Genomic DNA, 21,963 nt, shown 5'->3' with positions numbered 1-21,963 from the left:
CTGCCAGCGCCCACCTTTACCATATTGTTGGGAAGGTTGTTGGCTGATGCCAGGGGGAGGAGGGGAGAAGATGGAGTGAGGGGAAATCTGAGCAATGTGAAACTTTGCAAAGCTTCTTCCCCTCCTTTCCCACCACCCCCTCTGCCCTTGGTTCCTCAATTCTGGACCTTGTTTCTAGAGCGAAGCCCTCAAAAGGGGTTTCTCTGTCTATGGAGAAAAATGGGGGCTCAAGGAGAGTGGGGAGATATACCCCAGTTCTCAGGGAGACTGGGAAAGAGAAAGCCAAAAGGAGGACAGGTTCTCCGTTCTCTTACTTTGGAATTATTATGATTATTAAAACATTATAAACTTTCAGACGGGGAAATAAAAGTCATGTCCCTGTGACAAAATATATACATGGAGTTCCAAATCCTTGCAATTGTCTGCTGGGGGATACTGTGACCTTGTATGAGTGTGGGTCTCTGTTTCTACATCTCTGTCTCCTCTAGGCTCTCTCAAACCCCCTGTATACATTTACGTGCATGCTCATTTATTTTTCTCTCTTGTACAAAGAGATTTCTTTTCGCCCTGAGGAGGCTAGAGGAGAAAATGGGAATAGAGCCTCTCTTCTCTCCAGTTGAATTTGTCAGTTTGTCTTTCCATCTGTCCCTTAGCCATTTGTAAGGGGAAAAATATATCCCCTTGGATGGAAGTGCTCAAACCTCTCTATGGCTCTGTGGGAAATAGGGAGGTTTTCAGAGAGGAAGGCCAGCTGGTGCGAGGCAGGCGGGGGGCATCCTCGGTTTGGGAGCCCCTAGCAGTCTCTGAATTTTCGGGCTGTCAGAAGCATGGGGCCAGTTGGAGTGAAGGGTGTCCCAAGTAGAGGCAGGGTGCTCAGGAGTGCCTGTGTTGGAGACAGGGTCCCTGATGGGCCGAAATTCACCAGTGGAGGACTTCTGCTCTTTGGGTCTCTCTGCCTCCATTTCCGTTTCAGAGTCCAAGAGCTTATGGGGGATGGTCACAGAGCTATGGGTCTGGGTGTCCACCCCAAAAGAATCCTGGTGAATGGGGTGAGTTCTCATAGGGCCAAGGTGAGGGCCAGTCTGGTGGCCAGCGTCTGCCCGGAGGGCCCTGGGGCCATGGATCATGGCTAAGGTGGTGGTGATTATTTATTCGCTTCGCTGGAAGGGAGTCTTCAGAAGAAACAGCGTGAAGAGGAGGGAAAAAATTATCTCTCTCGTCTGCGGATATTAAGATGGATTTTTATTTCTTAAAGGACCCTCCCCGCCGAGAGCGCATAAGCGTAAACTTAATATATGCTCCGCAGCCCAACTCCAGAAATCGCAATAAAAGTTAAAACCTCCCCTACTGGTTTTTTTTAATTATGATATGGGAAAGAGGAGCAGGATTTATAGAGCTGAACTCTCGGCATGTGAGTGTTTAAGGCTTGTGGGAGAAAGAGGAAAAGGCAAGAGCTCGCCAAGGAGAGCCTCGGGCTCTGAGATATCTCGCCGGCTGCGGGGGCTCTGGCTCAGCCCGGCCGATCCTCGGTGGCTTCCCTGGGACCTCGGCTCCCCGGCACCCTCCGCTCCGGCCCAAAGCCTGGCTCCACGCGGAGATGCAGCCCTTTTCGGAAACAGGTGAAGGGCATCGGGCGGCGGAGACTGGGGGCTTCGAATGGAAGCGCCAGGGCGCGGGGCTTTGTGTGGGTCCGGTGCGGGGGAGGAGGTTTGCAGCCCGGGGCACGCCCGCAGCCCGAGTGTGCCCCCGGGGGCGCCTCGGCTGGGGCCGGCGTCCGGGCCGGGCGTGAGAGGACAGACAAGGTGGACTGAGTGTGTACTTTGGCCGCAGACTGAGCGGAGCGGGCTCCCCCGGCGGAGGCCCGCGGCGAGGCGGGCAACCGGATATTGAGTCTGTAGGAAGGACCTTGAGGTCTGAGTGGTGTTTGGGTTGCCGCGAGCGCAGGTCCACAGGATGTGCAGCACGCAGTGCGTGGGGCGCGGCGGTCCGCGTGGGCGAGGCGGCAGGCCCCGCACACCTCCGCAGGGGCAGGGCCGTGGCCAGGACTGGGGAACTGAGGCCAACCCAGGCTCAGAGCGTGAAAAATAAATGCAGTTAAGGGTCTTTCTTTCTTTTGCACATAAGAGGTCTTTTCTTTTTTCTCTCTTTCGGAGATACCTGGATTTGGTCCAGAACAGGTTGCCCACGGGAGGGCCCCGTGAGCGGCAGCGCGCGAGGGAGGGAGAGAGGGAGGGAGGGCGAGACGGAGGGAGGGAGGGAAGGAGGGCGGGCAGCGGCGGCTGCGGTGGCCCGGGCTTCCCTCCCCGGCGGGAGGCGGCTGCCCTGCATCTGTGGCCGTGGGGAGCCGAGGAGCAGGTAACGAAGGCGCTTCCCGAGGTGGGACTGGACCACGCCAGAGGGACCAAGTCTTCCAGGTCTCTGTCCAACGCCAAGGAGGGGAGAGAAGGTAGGAGATCGGCGCCCACCGGCCTGGCAGAGAGGCCTCGGGGAATGTTGAACCTGTCTTTGATTTTAGGCTCACACTCATGTTGTGAGTCAGTATGCCTTCGGAGATGCGGTTTGCCTGTCTGTCTGTCTGTCTGTCTGAGACGTCCCAAACCCTAGGCTCTCCTTCCAAAGGCTGAAAAAATTGGGAAAATTCGTCGGAATGTGCACTTTCATTCATTGGCTTTTCTGCAATTCTGTGGGGCTGATTGCTGCACCCCCAAGTTGGAAGGGAGCTTGACTCCAGCCTCCTGGAAACCAGATCCTCTGGCTCCCTCCACCACGGGCTGAGTTCCGGCTCCAGGTTCGCGGGCTGCCCTGAGGTTGGAGGCCAGACAGCTGCCAGTCGCGCAGGGAGGGCGGGGGAGAGACTAGCGGCTCTGGCCCCTTAATTGTACCCGTATTGTCTCTCCTTTCGGCACCTCCGCTTCCTTAGTCTGGGCTCCAAAGTCACTGCAAATTTCCTTGCGACACACACGACACATAAAGATCAGGTAACGAGGCGCCCAGGGCCATGGGGGCTCCAGGCAGGGAGCACCCCTAGCTCTGGGGCCCTCCCCCTCCAGCCACTCCCCAGGCTAGGGAGCTGGACCGGTTGGGGGAGCCGGAAATAGCCCCGTTTGCTGCCGGGCGGCAGGGTAGGGGGCCGGCGGGAATGCAGGCCGTGGCGTTGAGAGGGCCAGGTTCACAGGCCCCAGGGGTTTCACTCCTGCTGGGTTTAGGGGCCGGACTCCTGGTGTGCGGGGATCCCGGATACCCACCTGGGGTGGGGGCCGGACGCGGGGCTCCTCGCCGCAGGCCAGGAGAGTTCAGTTTCTGCTTCCAGCGCAGGCCTTAGCCAGGAGGAGTTGTGTGTGGGTGTGTTTTTCCCAACAAAGAGGGATCAGGAGAGAGAAGGGGGGAAGGTAGAGGGGAACCGGGGAGGGGCGGGGAGGGGAGAGGGCAGCGAAGAGGTGAAATGAGCCCATTTCAGGGGGAGACGGAAAATGAAAGCAAATGGAGCACAGCCTCCTCCGCGCGGGCGGGTGCTGACGAACCGGGAGCGGGCTCCCTGCCTGCGGCGGCTGGGATAGCCCACTGGGGGCACCGGGAAAGCCTGTTTTAAATTTAATCCGAACTTGACGGTGTGGATTGAACCGGAGGGAATTTAAATCACTAAAAAGGAGGCGCAGGGCAAGGGGAGAGGATGACTGGAACCTGTCTGCCTTTCTGTCTGTCCTTCCCACGGTGGTGCTAGCTTGGTTGTAGTCGCAGCTGCCCAGGTTTGAGGTGATGGCTGCCCCTCCCCCTTAGGGGGCTCTCCTGTGCCCAGTGAAATATTTGGGGGTTAGAGGAGAGTTCTCAGAACCAGAGTAAATGCAGAGCTGCTAGCTGAAGCTGGGGTTACCCCCTCCCCAACAGGAATTCCCACTGGCCTCCAGTCTCTTGGGTTTTCCCCATTTGCGCTGAGGAAAACTGAAGGGAGTGGTGGGGGTGAAAGGGAGTCTTGGAATCTGTCAGGAGATTAAACAGGAATAACTGAACCTGGGAAGACAAGACCCTCCTTCTTGGTGCCCCCACAACCTTGTGCCCTCATAGGTACAGACCTGGGTTTGGGGGGAGCCTGAATGTCTGCTTCAGAGCCCTGACCTGCCAACTCACCTCTGAATGCAGAGAATGGGGGTACAATCCACATGTAGTTGTGGAAGCACAGGGACCTGTGCTTGGTGAACTCTGGGGCTCCCAGCCTCTTCCAGGCCCCCTCTCCAAAGCTGCCTCTTTCAGCAAGGCCTAGGTAAAATGGGGCATTGGTGGGGCTGTGGGCGAGGCCTACTTCCTGATCCACAGCTATGTCTACGCCTGAGTGGGGAGGGTCTGAGTTCATGCTCTAAAACTAAGGTGACAGTCTCCCCTCACGGGGGAGAATTTCACGGGGAATTTGACAGCAGCTGGGAGTATGGGCCGGGTGATTTCAGTTGCCCCACTGCTGCTGCTCCTGCCGGGTGGGCAGACAGGGTGGGCAGGCTGCTTAAGAGTTGAAAAGAAGGCAGTGGCCAAAGAGAGCAGGGGAGAAAGGGGCATCTGTTTGCAGCTACTCTGTCTGAGGGGCTCTCTCAAATAGTAGAGGCCCAATAGAAGAGGATCTTCAGGGGCATCTTTCTTCTAGGAAAACTGAGGTTGGGGCAGATGGGCCCTGTGGCCTGTCGAAGATGCAGAATAGGAGCAGGGCGTGCAACCTCCTCCTTCATCATGTCTTCCTTGCTCCTTGACTAGAGCATGGCTCAGCCCCAGCTGCCTGCGAGACCGCCTGGGCTGAAATGGGGTTCTACATCTCAGGGGCCTAGTGTACCCACAGGAGCAGGACGCGGGGAAGGGCAGGGGAGGAGGCCTCTTCCTCCTTTGTGTCCGGACAGAAGTGGCCGCTGCGCCTGGAGCCTGTCCCCGGCAAAGGCCCGGCAAGCAAGCGGACTGCACAATGCCATGGCTGCTCCGCCAGCTCCCTCTACCCCGTCCTGCCTGCCTATCACCGCTCTTCCTCTGTCTCGCTCTCTGCACGCCTCCTTTCCCTGCTCTCCTGTCTCTTTTCATCTTGCCTCCCCTCTTTTCTTGAATTCTCCCCTCTCTCCTTTTTATCCTAACCCTCCGTTTTCTTCTTTCCTTCCCTTCTTCCTTCCTTCCTCTCAATGGGCCTGGCGCCCTGTGTTTCAGTTGTTCTGTCTCAGGCTGTCTCTCCAGCTCAGTCTCTCCTCAGGCTCTGTCCCGATGTCCTCTTGGTCACAGCCTGGCCCCAGGGCCCGCCAAAGGCTACATATTTGCCTGCAGCCGCCCAAGAGCTGGTCAGGGTCCCCAGCCGCCAGGGCTGGGGGAGGTGCTGACGGCGCTAGGGATTTGGAGAAAGCCTCGGCAGGGGGACAGGAATCTTCTGTCTTTTCCTTGAACTAGTGAGGGAGAATTTTTGATTGACAGCTAACCCAACTCCATCAAGGCCAAAGAGATACTCTGTTTCTTGCGGTTATTTGGATTTTCCAAACCAGTCCAGTCTGGGGGAGGGGAAGATCATCTAATCTGAGCCGAGGGTGAGGAGGCTGAGGCCCCGGGTCTGCTCTCCCAGCCAGGCACTTCTCACATCCCCCATGCATAGAAATCCCAGCCCTGATTGACCGAAAGGGAAAGAACTAGAGAGGGGAGGAACAGGGACTGGGGAGGGGGCCTAGAAAGCTGGGGTCAGTTCTTTGGACTTCAGATCTATCCTTCCCCCCTCAACTTTCCTCCCTCCCCCTGAACATACATACTACACTCTCTGGGACACCTCTCTCTAGCCCTTCTCTGCCCCAGAGGAGACAGGTTGACGTAGGTGCAGGAGAAAACCAGCCTGGGCCCCCACCCTTGGCGTTTGGTCCCCTCCTGGGGACAGGAGTGGGAAGGAAGGGCAGGCATCTCGAATCTGGGAAGCCTTGTCCTTCTTTGCTGCTCCAGAGCCTTCCTCTCAGCCTCAGCTCTTGCCAGTTTATTCTAGCGCAAACTGGGACTCTTTCCTTCTGACCCTGAAATTGCACGCCTCCTTCAAACTCGCCCTGCCATGCATGCCTAGGGTGCATCTGCCTCTAGGGACATCACCTGCTCTTCTCCCCCACCAGCCAACCTTCCTGCCCCCTCTTTTGTACCCACACAGAATTTCCTGCTTGCCTAAAGCCCACCTTTACTAAACCACCAAGGGACAGTCTGATGGAAAACAGAGGGCTGGCCATCAAACCTCAAATTCAAACAGGAGGATAGCAACCAACTTATTGGGGGGAGGAATCCTAGCTGTCTGATCTTCCCTACAATCACACTGCTCCTCCAGAATTCCTGTGTCCGACCCCAAAGAAACTGCTTTCTCCCATCCCTCCGTTGCTTTTTTCCCGTTCCAAAAACAGCCTACAATTTTATTTAATGAAAGACACATTTATGAACAATCAAATGATCCTCATAAAATTTTTATTGAAGGACGTAAAAACAAGCTACTTGCCCACGACTGAGGTCGCTCTCTCGCCTTGCCCGCTCTCACCCTGGCTCTCTGCAGACAGAACCTGGGAGGCGACTTCTTTTTTGGGGGGCAGGGTGTCGCAGAGATGGAATTGGGGGCAAAGGTGGGTGAGCAGGAAGATGGGATGGGGTCGCCCCACTTAAGTTGTGTAGATCTCTCCTCCACTTCTTCAAGCTGGCAAAAAAAAGATAGATATAGACAATAAATTTAAAATAAAGGTGCTTGCATATCTGTACCAAAGCAAAGAGAGGACTTTTGATGATAAAGGTGTATGAGATCCAGAGGTCGTACCCCTCCCACCCGCGGACCACCTTCCCTAACCTTCCCCTACCCCAGATTTGGGGGGCTGAGTTGGCCAGTGGCAGAGGGACTCTCCTCTTTCCCTCCTTCCCTCCCTCCACCCCAGCTTCTCCAGTCCCCTCCCACCCTCCCTCCCTCCCTCGCCGCCGCCGCTCCTGAAAGAAATACATACATACACACTATTTAAAAACGCATTTTTAAAAGCCACGTTCCGAACTGACAATCGCTGATCTCGGCTCGCGCAGAGACTGCGGGAGCGTCGGGGCGACAGAGACAGATTACGTCAAGAAATAGTTCCTCCACCTACCTCTGCGGCCTCTGCGGCCCTGGGCTCCAGCGCCCAGCTCGGCCCCGGGGGTCCGGCAACCCTGGCTTCGGGGACTGGCATTTTCACCCCATTGAGAAATCCTCCTGGGGGTGGAGGCGGGAGGCCGTCTGCTTATGGGTGGACATGGGCAAGGGGGTTCTCTGATGAGATACGAGTTGTCCTGAGGGGGTGGCCGACGCCTTGGGTCCAGAGTTCCGGACCCCCAGGAAAACGCAGGTCGCGGGGATCAGCAGAGAAGGGGGTGGGAGAAGGTAAAAAAAAAAAAAAAAAAAAAAAGGCAAGGAAAAAAAAAAAGCCCCTGCGCATTGATCCGCGCCGTATTTTTGGGTAAATACGATCACGTGGGGGCCGGAGAGCCAATGAGCTGCGGGGAAAAGGCTGGAAAAATAATTACCTGCCTTGATTGTTCTGTGAGCAGATAAAAAGTACATATACAGTTCATACAATAATCTTATGTATGTAAAACCCCGTTACGATGTCGGCGACGGGGCCCATCAGTAACTATTACGTGGACTCGCTCATCTCTCACGACAATGAAGACCTCCTAGCGTCCAGGTTTCCGGCCACCGGGGCTCACCCCGCCGCCGCCAGACCCAGCGGCTTGGTGCCGGACTGTAGCGATTTTCCGTCCTGTAGCTTCGCGCCCAAGCCGGCCGTGTTCAGCACGTCGTGGGCGCCCGTGCCCTCGCAGTCGTCCGTGGTGTACCACCCCTACGGCCCCCAGCCCCACCTCGGCGCCGACACGCGCTACATGCGGACTTGGCTCGAGCCGCTGTCCGGCGCCGTCTCCTTCCCCAGCTTCCCGGCCGGGGGCCGTCACTACGCCCTCAAGCCGGACGCCTACCCCGGGCGCCGCGCCGACTGCGGCCCGGGCGACGGCCGCAGCTACCCGGACTACATGTACGGCTCGCCCGGGGAGCTGCGCGACCGCGCCCCGCAGACCCTGCCCTCGCCCGAGGCGGACGCCCTCGCCGGCAGCAAGCACAAAGAGGAGAAGGCCGACCTGGACCCCAGTAAGTTGGGAGCAATTTTCCTTTACAACCAGCGCGGGAGGGGAGGAGAGGCCAGGCGGGGGGAGCCAGATTACAACCCCTCGGAGCGGCGCAGGGAGCGCGGGAGAGGGGTGAGGGCAAGGGGGCGAGCACTCAATAAAAGCGAATTACCTTGGGGAGCTTTCAGGGGCAGGAAGGTCTGAGAAGGGGGCCCACGGAGCCAGGTTGGGAGAGGGCTGAGGGGGGCTCCTCTCCCAGGAGCTGCCTTTGATGAGAGACCCCCGCCCCCCACACCCCCAGCCCAGGATTTTTGGCTCAGTCGCTACTTTCGAAGAAATGCAGATAGAGCCAGGGGATGGGGTGGGGGCGAGGTTCATTTTATGGTTTGAGGTGGGATGGGGCAGAGATGAGGAGGACACTGGAGACAGGGAGGAAATACCCCAGGGAGAAAATTCACCCCTACCTCCCAGCCAGCATGGGGGGTCCTCATCCCACTAGAGATGAATAAAACCCAGGGTCTATGGGTTTCTCTCCCAGGAGCACTGAGTGAGGGGTCTGGGGGATTTCACAGCCTAGGAACTTGGAGAGACAGGACTTCCAGAGTTGGGGGAGAGAAGTGGGGTCCCAGTCTCAACTTGAAAGCCTTCTTCTGAGGGTCTGCAGGAGAGAAGGTAGAGAATGGGGGTGTCAGGGATGAGGAGTGGGGAGAGACATCTTCTCAGATTAGAGTATCATACACACACACACATATATGTACACACTCACACACACATACACACACTCCAATCAGGGAGACAGGAGCCTCCTGAGTGTTGCAAAGAAGGGCAGGGGTAGGTGGGGAGGGGCAGGTGGGAGCTGCAGGGGCAGAGAAAGGAGAAAGAAGGGAAACAGCAGAGGAGGGGTGCAGCCCCCTGGGTGTGAGGAAGTGTCTTGGGGAGTCCCAGGAGGGGGCTCCAGGAAATCCTTTCCTCCAGCCCCATAAGGGGCCAGGGCCTAATTATACCCCTCTGAGCCTTCCCTCCTTGCCCTCAGCTACTCCCATAAACCTGAAATTGGAGGCTTGGCTCCTGCAGAGACTGTCCTGGGGCTGGCAGAAGCGCGGGGGGGTGGGGGGCACTGGGAGCCAAACAGGGAAGCTAAAATATAGGGGAGCCTGCTTCCAAGGCCAGCAGCTCTCTGGGGAAGAGAAGGAAGGCTTTTCCTAGCCCAGCATCACCCTGAGAATTCGCCTCAGCAGGGTTGAACTCAGAGAGCAGAGATGAGCAAATGAGCGCTAGAGAGGGTAGTGAGGGGCTTCAGGACTCTCAGGGTCAGGAAGCAAAACTGCTGAAATTTCAGGACTTGGTCGTGGGCTGGGTGAATGGGAGGGGGCGAAGGAGGAGGGAAGTGGGGAGGAGAGAGACCTCACTATAAAAATAAAAAACAAGAGAGAGAAGCGTTTATGGGCCTATGAAACGGTTGGGAATTTGGACTTTTTATGAGGATATTCTCGAGTTACTACTCTTGAAGCTGAGGACCAGACTGCAGGGGCTTTGATAGCTTTGATTTCCTATAGTTTTAGGAAACTGAAGAGGGGGGAGATGGAGAGGAAGAAGAATGCAAAAGGAGTGAGGGGAAATTCCTAAAGCAAAACGTGTCCAAATTCAGGTTCAATTATTGGGTTTTGGTAGCCTGGCTAAGACTGGGGGTGGAGTGGCAGGGATCCTGGGCTGGAAAGGGTCTCCACTGACCCCTGCCTGTGTTTGGCCCTCCAGGCAACCCCGTGGCCAACTGGATCCACGCCCGCTCCACGAGGAAGAAGCGCTGCCCCTACACCAAGTACCAGACGCTGGAACTGGAGAAGGAGTTTCTCTTCAATATGTATTTAACCAGGGACCGTCGGTACGAGGTGGCCCGGGTTCTCAACCTCACCGAGCGGCAGGTCAAAATCTGGTTTCAAAACCGGAGGATGAAGATGAAAAAGATGAATAAAGAGAAAACCGACAAGGAGCAATCCTAAGCCCTGCCCCGGCCTGCTGCCTCGGCACAGCCAAGGGAAAAACAAAAAACCCACAAAAACCCCAGCCCAGGCGGCAGAGAGCACGAAAAAGAAAAGGAAAGAGCAAGATAGAGAAAAGCCAATCAGCTTAAAAAGAAAAAAAAAGGAAAGGGAAAAGGAAAACTCTTGCGATTTGGGAGGGTTCAGTGTTGAGAAATTGGTGTTTTAGAGTTAGTTCTACCCAGCGAGGATCAGGAGGCGGGGAGAGAAACCGCATTCTCTTCTCCCAGCGCAACTGAAATAAATGACACACACAAATGTGATTTTTTTTTCTCCTTTCTTCAGAGAAGCCAGTACTTGAATCGCTATATTTCTAATTTTTTTCCTCTATCTTATTTGGTCCGGGCCATCTCTCCCCAGGCCTGGGGTGCTCTGCGTGCAGATTTTGTACAAAAAAGATACACATACATACACAACAATGATTCCCAGCCCAGGAGCTGAGGCGCGAGGGCCGGGATGGTGCCGCAGGCTGGGTCCAGCGGCGCAGGCCGATGCCTCGGGCATGTACATAGCAGTGTTTCCTATCATCCCCAGCGTCCGTCCTGTAATGTGCTTCTGTTTGTTATGGTAGAACAGCTCTGTGTTAATATATCGAAGTCACTTAAAAAACCAGAAACCCAACTGCATCCAGTTCTCATTATTTCTCCTCCCTGTGGCTCCCAGGCTGCTGTCGTGGAGGAGGCAAGTGCTCAGATTCTTTGGGGGAGGCTGGAGCCAGGAAGGGGCTCTCTCGCACTCGGAAGGGCAAGTGCCTGCTGCTTCTCTCCAGGCAGGGTGGGGTGGGGGTGAAGACTCCAGGGGTGGGGTGGAGGCTGCTTAGGCCTGGGTACAGTTTATGCCTGCTCCAATAGCTGGCTAGGAGTTTCCTGGTAGCTCAGTGGAGTCCAGGGGGTGGGGGCATGGCATGAATGGTTTTCCCTGGCTGTAATTAATTGTAATAATTTATGAGTACAGGAGATTGGAGGGAAGAGATAGGTGAACATGAAAGTTGGGTGCTGGGTGAGGGCCCGGGCTGGATCCTTGCCTGGCTGCATCGGTGCTTCGAGGGATGACTGGGGGTTGAGTAGGAAGGGTGTGCGGTGAGGAGGAGGAAGGCCCGCAGGCCTCAGGGAGAACAGGCACTGAGGACTTCGTTGAGAGTAAAAGGAGGAAGGTGCTGGGGGGGGGGGGGGAGCGGGAGGAAAGAAGGAGAAGGATGCTAAAGCCAATACAGTCAGAATTAGATTTAGTTTCTACTTCTCGTTGCATTCTCAGCTTCTCTGTCTCTCTAATGTTCGGTTTGAGTGTTGGTCTGGGGGTGCAGGGGTTATGCTGTGCAGCTGCAGCATTTCTGGGGGATGGTGTGGCCAGGGGCCCAAGGAAGCTACTCAGGGATTAGGCAGGCGTGGAATGTTCTCTGGTGGTTGTGGGACCCCAGGCATAAGGATGCAGAGATGTGTGTGTAACAGCCTGGTGGGGCTGGTCAGCTGCACTGTACCCCAGAGTGCCTTCCCCAGAGCTGGCAGTTTCCATCTGCTAATCAGAAGCAGACACAAGCTGCCGGGTATGCCTCTGCCTAGGCGCCCCCTTTCTCGGAAATCCCCCAATCTGGAAACTATTAAACTCAGACTGCCTGAAATATAGCCCTTTAATATCTAAGCTGCCCATTCTGGAGAGGGCGCATGCAGGGTGCTGCTGTGAATACTTGGGGTATATCATAAAAGAAAATAATTGGGGACCCCAGCCCTAGTGCAGCTCCCTGGGCCATTGCATCACCTTATAGGATTGGTGAGGCACTTGTAGGGACCAGCCCCTCCCCATCATTTGAATGTCCTACTCCCTCCTTCCATTAAACACTGCAATGTTGGGGGCTGGAGGAAGGTGAGAAGGGGCGAACATTTTGTTTTAATAATATTTTAAGGTGGGCAATCAAAAGTCGACAACAACGGTGTGGTTTTCCCTGTCGCCGAAGCACTGTCTCCTCTTTCCCGGCTTAAGAGACATCCTCCCCAATTCCAGAAGCGATTGTTTCCTTGGTCCTTTTGAAAGGTGCTTTGCCTGTAGATTTCTCGCTTTCCCCGCGTCCTCTCTCCTTCCCTTGGCCATTTTCCTGTTCTGCTACCCTGGCCTCGGTTCCGCACCCATTGGAGAACAAGGCACCCATCTGCCTCAGTCCTGACCACGGGGACCCAGGCTTCTCTCACAGTCCTGAGCTTGGCGGCCTTTCTGGGCTTCCACCCCGCCCCTGCTCCAAGGCCCTGTCGCCTCCCCTTGTCTGTCAGAGGGGCCTGCTTCCTGCAGCCTGCGGGAGCCGGCTAAGTCCGGGCAGGAAGGAGGGCTGCAGGGCTCCGGCCGGAGGGCCCTGAGGAGAGCGTGGGATCCCGGGCAGACCCACCCCGCCCGGCCCACTGTTCAGTATCAGCTCAGTCGCCTGCAGGTCAGGATTGGATTCAATTTTTATTTATTATAATTTGTGAGTTAAAACCACCCTAACACAACACACATCTGGGGAAAGAAACGAAAGCTGGGGGTAAAGGGGGGCTAGCAAACGCCCTCCTGCCCTAAGCTTCCCCTCCCACCTCTCCTCTGCTCCTTTGTCAGAATCACAAAACCCTAAAGGTTGTTCCACTTGGAAAGGCAGAGGATAGGTACATTTCCGCAGCCCCGAAATGCCACTTTTATGGCGCTGTTTGTCTCCCTGCGCTGGATTCTGAATGGGGCCGAACAAAACAGCAGCGCGGAGCTGGCTAGACGTCTGGGCTTAATTGTTTTATGGTTTAAATAAGGTGGACACTCTTTCCTTTGAAATCAGATTATAGGAATGTTTTGTCTATGGCCCACGGAGAACAGGACCTCACTGGCTGGGAAGGAGAGGTGGAGAGAGCGCGCGCGAGAGAGGGATGGGCTACAAACCAGGGGGCAAACAGCCGGGAGAAGTCAGAGTCCCACCCCAAAGTCCGGCGGGCAGCGGCGGAAAAGGCGGTGCGGAACCAGCAGCAGGGTAAGAAGATCGAGGAGTTCAGGGTGCGCGCCTTGGTCAGGCGGTCGCGGGAGCTTCAGAGCGCGTATCTGCGTTCGTGGAGGTGTTCCCAGCCCAGAAATGCGCCTGAAGGGGGGAGGAGGAAAGATGCGGCTGTTCCTTTGCACAGTGTCTCAATGCGGGAAGAGGTGACAAAAAGAGAGAATAGTGTGAAACCTTTGACGAGGTTTATCTTGAGAACTTATAAAAACAAACGCACAGAGGTCCCGAGGGGAACTCCCTTCCAGGGACACCCCCCCCCCCCCCCGCGCCCCTCGCACCCTTTTGGAAACTCCTTCCTTCCCCTTTCCACCTTTGGGCCGAGCCTGAGACCTGCTTGCTCTATCCGTTGGCTTTTTTTCCCCGGCTGGACTGCATTGGAGCAAGTGGACGCGAGGTGGCGCTGTTGCTCAATATTAGATGCGGCGGCGGTTCCCCGGCCGGCCTGGCCGCACTGACGTTTGAGGCCCCGCGCCTCCGAGCAGCGGCGAGAAGGCCCCGCGCCCCGGTCCAGCCCGGCCCTGCGGGCTCTGAGCAAATCAATCCTCTCACCTGCGAAGTGTAAATAAATCGCGAGCGGCGGCGGGAGATGTGCCCTAGCTCTGGCAGCAGGTTCTGGAGGGAGGCTCAGGAGGTGGGCGTCGAAAATAATCGCTTTGCGAAGGAGATAAGAAGGAAGCAGGCAGCGCATAATTAACACAAAAACGCAGAATGACCGAGACCAACGAACATAAATCCGTGGTACCTAGAAGGGCGGTGCAGGCCTCGAGGCAGGGACAGAGACTCCCCAGCGAGGACGATTCTTTATTTCCAGGCTCCCGAAGCGAAATCAACCAGTTATGTGTCAAAGAAAAAGCAACCAAATAAGAGAAACAAAGAAAAGGCGAAGGACCTCCCAAAGGGGAAACCAAGTCCAGCCGGGGACCTCAGGACTAGTGGGCTCTATCTCGGAGCAGGCGGTGGGGGCAGCACCCTCGGGACAGTCGCATTCCAAGACACAAAGACCCGGAAGAATAGCTGTGTGGCAGGGATTTCGCTAGACCATAAATGGTAGAGATATCCCCCCACCCTCTAAAAGATAAGGTGCAGGCCCCAGAGCAGATCCGGCCTGCTAGCCTCCTCTTTCCAGGCAGGGGAGGGAAAGTATTTATGACAGTCCCCAGCGACCCAGATGCTGGGAGCCTAGAGTCCATCTCGTTCAGCTCAGTACTGCAGAGCAAGCTCAGAGAAGGCAGGGCTGGAACCAAGGCCGGATCGGGCTCTGGTCGTGGAGGAGACCCCCGTGGTGCCCTCCACTGTCCTGGGCCCTAAGGCGACCTGCGGCCCTGGCACACAGCCTTCCTCTGACCTTCCCCTCCTGCTGCTCCAGGGTCCATGTTCTGGGTTTCAGAGAGTCTGGGGGTGGGTTTCTGTAAATTCAGGGGATAGTGGAAGTGTCTCTTGCTGAGGGATCAGTGACTCTTCTTTGGGAATTTGGCTGAGGGTGGCCATTTCCCCAGCAATTATTTGGATAATAGAGGGATGGGGTGGGGAGGCTCATTCTCTTAACATCACCCTTCCCTGCACTGCCATCCCTCCCTCCATCCCCAGAGTTGAGCTCTGGGTGGGGAAGAAAAATATCTGGCTTCCTAATTGCCCCCTTCCTCACCCAACCCTGAAACCCCAGGATGTGAAAGGAAAATAGGTAGCAAATTTGTTCATGAGGCAAAGAGCTAAAGCTGTGTGTGTGTTTGTCAGGTATTATTTTCCTGTGTTCCTGGGTGTGCATGTGTGTGCACATATCTGTGAAGTGACAGGGGTGCTTCTAGGCATGATCGTTTCCTGAGCATGCATCTGATGTTTTTCAGGGTGGGAGGTGGCACATAAGTATGTGTTTACCCCGCGTGCGCCTCAGTGTCGCCCTGTGTGTAACAACCCCACATACTATCGGGGGAGGACTGGAAAAATCATTCTTCCTCTTCTTCATTCACACGCACACAGTGCACATTTCCACGGCTCTCTCACTTTCTCCCTTTTCTCTCTGTGTTCAGCCTACAAAACTGCACACACACATGGCCAAAGAAGGGTGCTGATGGACTAAGGTTCTTTTATTCATTAGAATTAACTTGAATTTACCCTGCCTTGGGGATGAGGGAAACCGCCCAGAGAAAGTGTGGGTAAATATTTAAAGAGTGTCTGTTAACAGTTCTCATCCGCATCCTGGCCTGGGCAGCCTGCCTGGGGAAGTGGGAGGTGAGGCGAAGCCAGGGGGCTGCCCAGGGTGAGCTGGCATTTCTCATGGGGTTAGAATATGTGGGGACAAGTGAGAGGCCTGCTCCAGTCTCCTCCAACCTTGATACAAGTAGTCTCCTAAGAAGAAACATCTTGAATCAGCCCAGCCAGAAGCCAGAGACCCACCAGCTGCCCTCTCCTCTGTCCCTACAAGCAGCTTTGCTCTTAGAGCCCCCAGTCAAGCTCCTGGCCATCGCCTGGGCTTCATGCCTCAGGCAGGAGCTGGTCTGAAGGGGCAGTGCAGTGCCCCCACCTCTAGCCCTCTTCTCTGCCCACAGCAGGCAGGCAAAAGGGCCTCAAGGACCTAGGGAAGACCGGGCAGCTTCCCACCCTGGGGAGGGGCGAGAGGCATGGAGAGTTCTGATGCCTGAAGTATTTGGGGGATCTGATGTGCTTGTTCCTCTTCAAAGTCTCCAGACTTAAGGACCCCCTGGGATCCCATCTTTTTGGGTTAGGGAACCTGCTCTCCCTTGCTGGCATTCAACCCCCTGGGGGTCTTATACCTGTTGAGGTAACCTGAGTTGACCTGCTGGCTCAGGTATCTCTCTGAGAGGAAGGAAAAGAGAAGGGGTGGGGGGAGAGGCACCTTCAGATCTGAATGCGCACCTTGGAAAAACTGGCCCCAGCCATTAGCTGGGGCTGGCTCACCCCTACACACACACATATATACCACACCCCCCCATCCCTCCCCCGTTCTCCCCTCCCTCAGGTCCCCCCCAGCCCTGAACCCCTCAACCCCCACCATCTCTTCCTCCTCCTCCTCTCTCTCTCTCTCTCTCTCTCTCTCTCTCTCTCTCTCTCTCTCTCTCTCTCTCTCTCTCTCGCCTGTCTTCATGTCGTGGATTGATGAACGCGAATCGCGTGTAAGCGCCGCCACCGCCGGGAGTCTGAGGAATTCGCCTGGGCTGTTAAAGGAAAGAGCTAAGTGAGGGAGCGCGAGCTCTACCTACCGACAGTGAAGAGAGCCGCCGCCGCCGCGCCCGCCGCCGCCGCCGCCCAGCCGGGAGCTGCGTGAGCCGGCCGGCCGGCCCCGGCGCCCCCACCCGCCAGCCCGGCCCAGCCCAGCCCCGGGGAGCCAGCCGGCCGGGGGTTCGCTCCCGGGGGAGGGGAGTTTCGGGGGTACCGGGCGGGGGAGTCGCGAGCCAGAGGGGAGGGGGCGGCGGGTTTTCATGTGCCCAGCATGAGCTCCTACTTCGTCAACCCCCTGTTCTCCAAATACAAAGGCGGCGAGTCCCTGGAACCGGCCTATTACGACTGCCGGTTCCCCCAGAGCGTGGGCAGGAGCCATGCGCTGGTGTACGGGCCCGGCGGCTCGGCGCCCGGCTTCCAGCACGCCTCGCACCACGTCCAGGACTTCTTCCACCACGGCACCTCGGGCATCTCCAACTCGGGCTACCAGCAGAACCCCTGCTCGCTGAGCTGCCACGGAGACGCCTCCAAATTCTATGGCTACGAGGCGCTCCCCAGACAGTCCCTTTATGGGGCTCAGCAAGAGGCGAGCGTGGTGCAATATCCCGACTGTAAATCCTCCGCCAACACTAACAGTAGCGAAGGACAAGGCCACTTAAATCAAAACTCGTCTCCCAGCCTCATGTTTCCATGGATGAGACCCCACGGTGAGAAGCCTTTTCTCTTTCCCCCTTGGTCTCCCGCGCTCCGGGGTCTCCCCCCCTCCCTTGCCTTTTTGTCTGCCCTGCCTTTCCCTCCTGGTTTGGGGGTCTCCCCGGCCCCACCTGCGGGCCTGAGTGGGTTTCTTGAGGTGGGGAGGTTCAGCTGGGGGTGAGACCCGGGGGCTTGCCTGGGATATTTTGGGGACTGGGGTTAAGATAAGGGAAAAGGTGTTGTCTTGGTGCAAAGGGTTAAAAGTCGTTGTCTCCACCTCTGTCTGTCTGTCTGTCTCTCCCTCTTACCATCCCTAAAATCAAAGTTGGTGAGGTGACTGGGAAGGGGCCTGAGGACCCTGAGGTTATCAGACTCCAGAGCAAACCAGTGTCTCCATAAGGCACAGAGCCTTAGTCCAGGAGTGTCCAGGCTGTCTTGGGGTGAAGGGGGACCCCTGTTTCCCTCCCCTCGCTGGGTCAGAGGGTGGTGAGACCCCAAGAACAGGTGCTCTGGCTCTCTGGGGCACCCACTGGCTTCTCTGAGAGACTAGCCTTAGGGCCCTACCCCAACTTTGCTGTACTTCCCTCAGTTGGAGAGAAGAGAGGGAGCCAGAGAGGAGGAGGGAAGAGCCCTGTGAAGGAGAGGCGCCCAGATTGGGGGCTCTGAGGCCCTGGGGACCCTAGCCGACCTGCCCCAACCAAAGGCCAGTGGGCAACCCTAAGAGTAGCTCAGGTCATGAGCCCCTCAAAGGGTGGCCCCTCCTGGCCCAATTTCGAAGTAAAAGGGGAAGCGAGAAAGCGACAAGTTCCAGCGGGGATGGCCCGTGATTTATTTGCTGGTCTCCAGTTAGCAATCAGGCCAAACAGTGATACATTCCAGGAGATCAATGATTTTTCTTCTTGGCAAAGCATCAGGCAGAAAGATCTGATGAGGGGGCAGTGAGCAAAGCCCCTCTTCTTTACCCCCAGACCTTTTTCCTATTTTTTTTATTTTTATTTTTTGGAAACAGACCGACTGTCCCCAGCCCTGCTCACCAAATGCCACTCTGCACTTGTAAACAAAGCTGCAAGGGCCCGGTTTCCTGGGGCTGCAGGCCCGGGAGTGCTCTGCAGCGTTGCCCCCAGGTTCCAGGGAGACTCCCGCGCCTGCCCCCACCCCACCCTGTCTCCCCAGGTGGGGCAAAGCAAAACCAGCTCCCAAACTTCCCTGCCCTCGCCAGCCGGGCCAGGGCCGCAGGGAGGGAGGGAGAGGAACCGGGAGATCGACTGGTGGGAGGGCTGTCGGGGAGAACAGAGCGGCGGGGGAAAGTGGGGCCCCCACCCGAACGTAACGAGCCTGGGGTTCTGTTCTGTCCAGCTCCCGGGCGACGCAGCGGAAGGCAAACTTACAGCCGGTATCAGACCTTGGAACTAGAAAAGGAGTTTCTCTTTAATCCTTATTTGACACGGAAGCGCCGGATCGAAGTCTCTCACGCCCTGGGACTGACCGAGAGACAAGTGAAGATCTGGTTCCAGAACCGAAGGATGAAGTGGAAAAAGGAGAACAACAAGGATAAGCTGCCCGGGGCCCGAGACGAGGAGAAGGCGGAGGAGGAAGGGAACGAGGAAGAGGAGAAGGAAGAGGAGGAGAAGGAAGAAAGCAAGGACTAGGCAGAAAGGGCCCCCCCAACTCCCTTGAAGTTTCGTTTTATGGTAGCGGATAAATTGAGAAGTTTACGACTGTCATTTGCTTTTATAGAGAATAGAATGACACTCACAACTCTAACTACCTGTCAGATACTTGCCGTTCTGGTTTTATTACCTTTGGACTTCCCCCCGATCTTTATTTGTTCGGAGGGCTGGAGGGGGGAGACTGAGACACAGCGAGAAAAGTTCGGAGTCTCTGTCTCTGTCGTCGCCCCAACACACACACACACTTGTCCCTACCCCCACCCTTCGGAGACCAGCCTGGGTTTTAAGGTCTGAGACCTGGCCTCTTTGCCCCCCTCTCTTAGCCCCTTCTAGCCACACTCCCACCTCCCTGCTCCTTTGGTATTTATTTTAGAGGGGAGTCCCCCCCTCAAAATGAAGAAAACTCATGGCTTTGTGTGTATGCTAGGATTAGTGTATTAGGTTTACTTCCTTTCAGAGGAAAGGAAAGAAAAAATGAAGGAAGGAAAGCAAAGGGAAAAATGTTTAAAGAAATTTTTAAAAAATGATAGTAAGGAATATCCCATCTCCCTTTCTGGGGCTCCCCCCTTAGAAAGACCCCTTGACTTTCTCTAGGAGCCTGAAGAAAACCTGAAGGAGATGTGGATCTCTGCCATCCCTCCCCTTTCCAGAGGGTAGATAGGAGCCTGCAGTCACCGAAAGTCCTACCTAGCCATCCCATGGTCACTAGGGCCCATGCCTCCCTCCCCCTCGCCGTCTGATTTCTGTTGTTGGGCCTAGCTTCCTCTGAGCTGCATTTGTGTTAGCGCTCAGAAATCACAATAATCATGAGAGTAATAATGCTGATAATAATACTGATAAATCTTTCACATACTACCTAAAGGGAACCTGCAATAATCTTGAAAAATAAAAAAAAGAGAAACTTTTAGAAATCCTAATATGGGAGAAAAAAAAGAGAAAAAATTTAAAATGAAAAAAAAAAAAAAAAAACTTCCAGCGTATTCTATCACTACCTATAGAAAGAAATCCTGCTTTGAGAGTATTCGTAATGCGGTTTTGTTGTCGTTTGTTGCTGCTTATTTCACTAAGAAAACCCAACAACTGAGACTGCCTAGCTCGCCGGTCCTGTGCGCTTTTATTGTGCTTCTAACCCCAGTAGAGTAGAACTAAATTGCACTGAATGTATAGTTAACTCTGTCTTGAATTCTCTGTTTATGCAATGTGCTCGAAAGAAAAAAAAAACGTTAAAAATATATCTATAATAATAATTTTTGGTCATTTGTCTTTACGTCCAGCTATGAATGTAGAGTTTGTGTCCCGGCAGCCCTGTTCCTGGTCCAAGTACTTTGTATTGTATACGTGAGTCATAATTAAAAAAAAAAAAAAAAGGAGAAAAATATTTGAATCTGGAATGACTTGGTTTTTTCCTCCAAAACCCCCTCCCAGTTCTCTGCCCCCTCTCTCTTCCTTATTCTTCTTTCCCAACATTCTGGTAAAGGTCTCCTCCACTGACCTGACTGGGGGGGGGGGCTCGTGGAGTTGAGAGGGTGGGCTGGGCTGGGAGGACAGGTGAAGGAAGGAGGTGAAGAGGGGGAAGAAGAGCAGTGTGCTCTTTGGAGAACCTTGACTCCAAACAAAATGGGTGTCTGGATGCCAGGATCCCAATGGGGAGAAAGCACCTTCCCACTTGCCCACCTTCCTCCCCCTTTGGCTGGACCCAGACAAAGAATCTGCCCCCATGCCCTTCCTAAAACCAGGCCTTTTATTTCCAGGGGCTGGGGCTGAGGATGAGGCAGTGGGGTTCTTTCTGATCTCCACATGCCCCTCATGGCCAACCCTGGGCACCCAGCACCCAGCACTAGAACAGTGAGCAGGATGGGGAAAATATGAGGCTCAAGGCAGCCTGGAGGACTTGGCTGGAAGATGCCTAAAGATGAGGGAGCTTAAGCCTGGGGGAAAGGAGAGGAGAAGGGGAAGGTGAGTGAGCTGGTACACCAAGCACTGTGGGTCCACATTCTGAAATTCAAATTCAGCCAGCACAGAGCAATCACTGTCACCTAACCCATTTGCATCTACTCCAACCTCTGTTCTAGTTGCTTCAAGCCCAGTCCCAGCTTCACCTTGGCATTTGGGCAGCCTGCCCTGCACTCATAATGAAGGCTATTGGCCTGGGGAGAAGGGACAGGCCTGCTGAGTGGACAGTCCCTCCACCCCAGCCACAGTAGGGTAAGAAGAGTCTTCATTGGACTCCTCATTCCCCAAAATAAAGGGTTGAAGGCTAAGGGACTCAGGGGTCTCCCACTCCTCCCTGGAGGGTCCTAGACAGAGAAATCTGTTTATGCCAGTAAGATTCTGGTCAAATAATACCAAATTCCAGAGATACAAGTCATCTGGCTCAGTCAGGAGAGGGGGAAATGGGAGGGGATGAGATCTTCTGGTCTTAAAAACCAGATCCCCAAAGACTGAAATATTTTTTAGTCCAGACACCCCCCCCCCCCATGATTTTCCCAGACTTAGGCCCAGGCTGAATCTTGTTTTGTGTAATTTCACCCGCGTCTGGGTCCTGGCTCCCACGCAAAGTGGTCCTGAAAACAGGATTGAGTAGGGCACCGCGGATAGGGGAGTACTGCAGCCGGAGAGAGGGTGCCGGTTGGAAGCACAGGCTGTGGGCAGCCGGGAACAGCTCTGAGCAGCTCTGGGGAAAATCTTTTGGAACCGGGGGTCCCTACGGAGGGCCGCGGAGACAGCCAGGTAACCCTGTTTGCTCCGGGAGACACCGGCTACCCGCCGGGAAGGTCTTAAAAGACAGCATTTAGCTCCCACCTCAGGCCTTCCCACGCGCGGCACATCCTCTCCAGACCCCGAGGGCTGGCGGAGGGCCGTTTCATTTTGAAATGTGGAATTATGGATGCTATTAATAAAAATCGCTGGCCCAGTAGCCGAGTGGGTTACACCCTACGCTAAATGGCTCCGAAGGACCTGGCTGAATTTTACCCAGCAAATACCCCTGGCCCTGCTCAGCGATGCCCGTGGCCCCAAGCGCGGCGTCGGAGGGCGGGGTACATCTGGCGCCGGGTATCGCTCGAGACGTGAGCCAGACCTAGAGAGCTCCAGCCGCCCCCTCTTACAGCACCCACTCCCCCACCCCTTCTGCCCACCGCCTCCGTTTTCTCGTTTGGAGAGAAAAGGAGGTAAAAACCCGTTTTATGGGCGAACTTAATTGCGAGCGGGATGCGCTCTTTTTAGAAACGCGTCTCCCAAATGCTCCCGCCGTCCCATTACGGGAATGGGGACC

At 55.5% G+C, this 21,963-nt stretch overlaps 2 protein-coding genes and 1 pseudogene across 2 annotated transcripts; 2 read left to right on the top strand and 1 right to left on the bottom strand.

Annotated features, from left to right (window-relative positions):
- Positions 1–1,510: 1,510 nt before the first annotated feature.
- Positions 1,511–4,348, bottom strand: LOC148093847 (uncharacterized; annotated as a pseudogene).
- Positions 4,349–7,519: 3,171 nt separating this feature from the next.
- On the top strand, positions 7,520–10,906 carry HOXC9 (homeobox C9). Its single transcript, XM_016217991.2, has 2 exons — positions 7,520–8,131; positions 9,865–10,906. The coding sequence occupies exons 1-2, from the start codon at positions 7,594–7,596 to the stop codon at positions 10,107–10,109; spliced, it is 783 nt and encodes a 260-aa protein (XP_016073477.1). The 5' UTR covers positions 7,520–7,593; the 3' UTR covers positions 10,110–10,906.
- Positions 10,907–16,597: 5,691 nt separating this feature from the next.
- On the top strand, positions 16,598–19,173 carry HOXC8 (homeobox C8). Its single transcript, XM_016217992.2, has 2 exons — positions 16,598–17,033; positions 18,376–19,173. Exons 1-2 carry the CDS (start codon positions 16,598–16,600, stop codon positions 18,666–18,668), a joined length of 729 nt encoding a protein of 242 aa, XP_016073478.1. The 3' UTR covers positions 18,669–19,173.
- Positions 19,174–21,963: the final 2,790 nt, after the last annotated feature.

This window comes from Miniopterus natalensis, chromosome 2 (assembly GCF_054644295.1).
Source record: "Miniopterus natalensis isolate mMinNat1 chromosome 2, mMinNat1.hap1, whole genome shotgun sequence".
NCBI lineage: Eukaryota > Metazoa > Chordata > Mammalia > Chiroptera > Miniopteridae > Miniopterus > Miniopterus natalensis.
The sequence above is the reverse complement of the archived record's forward strand: the minus strand, read 5'-3'. Positions and strand labels throughout refer to the sequence as shown.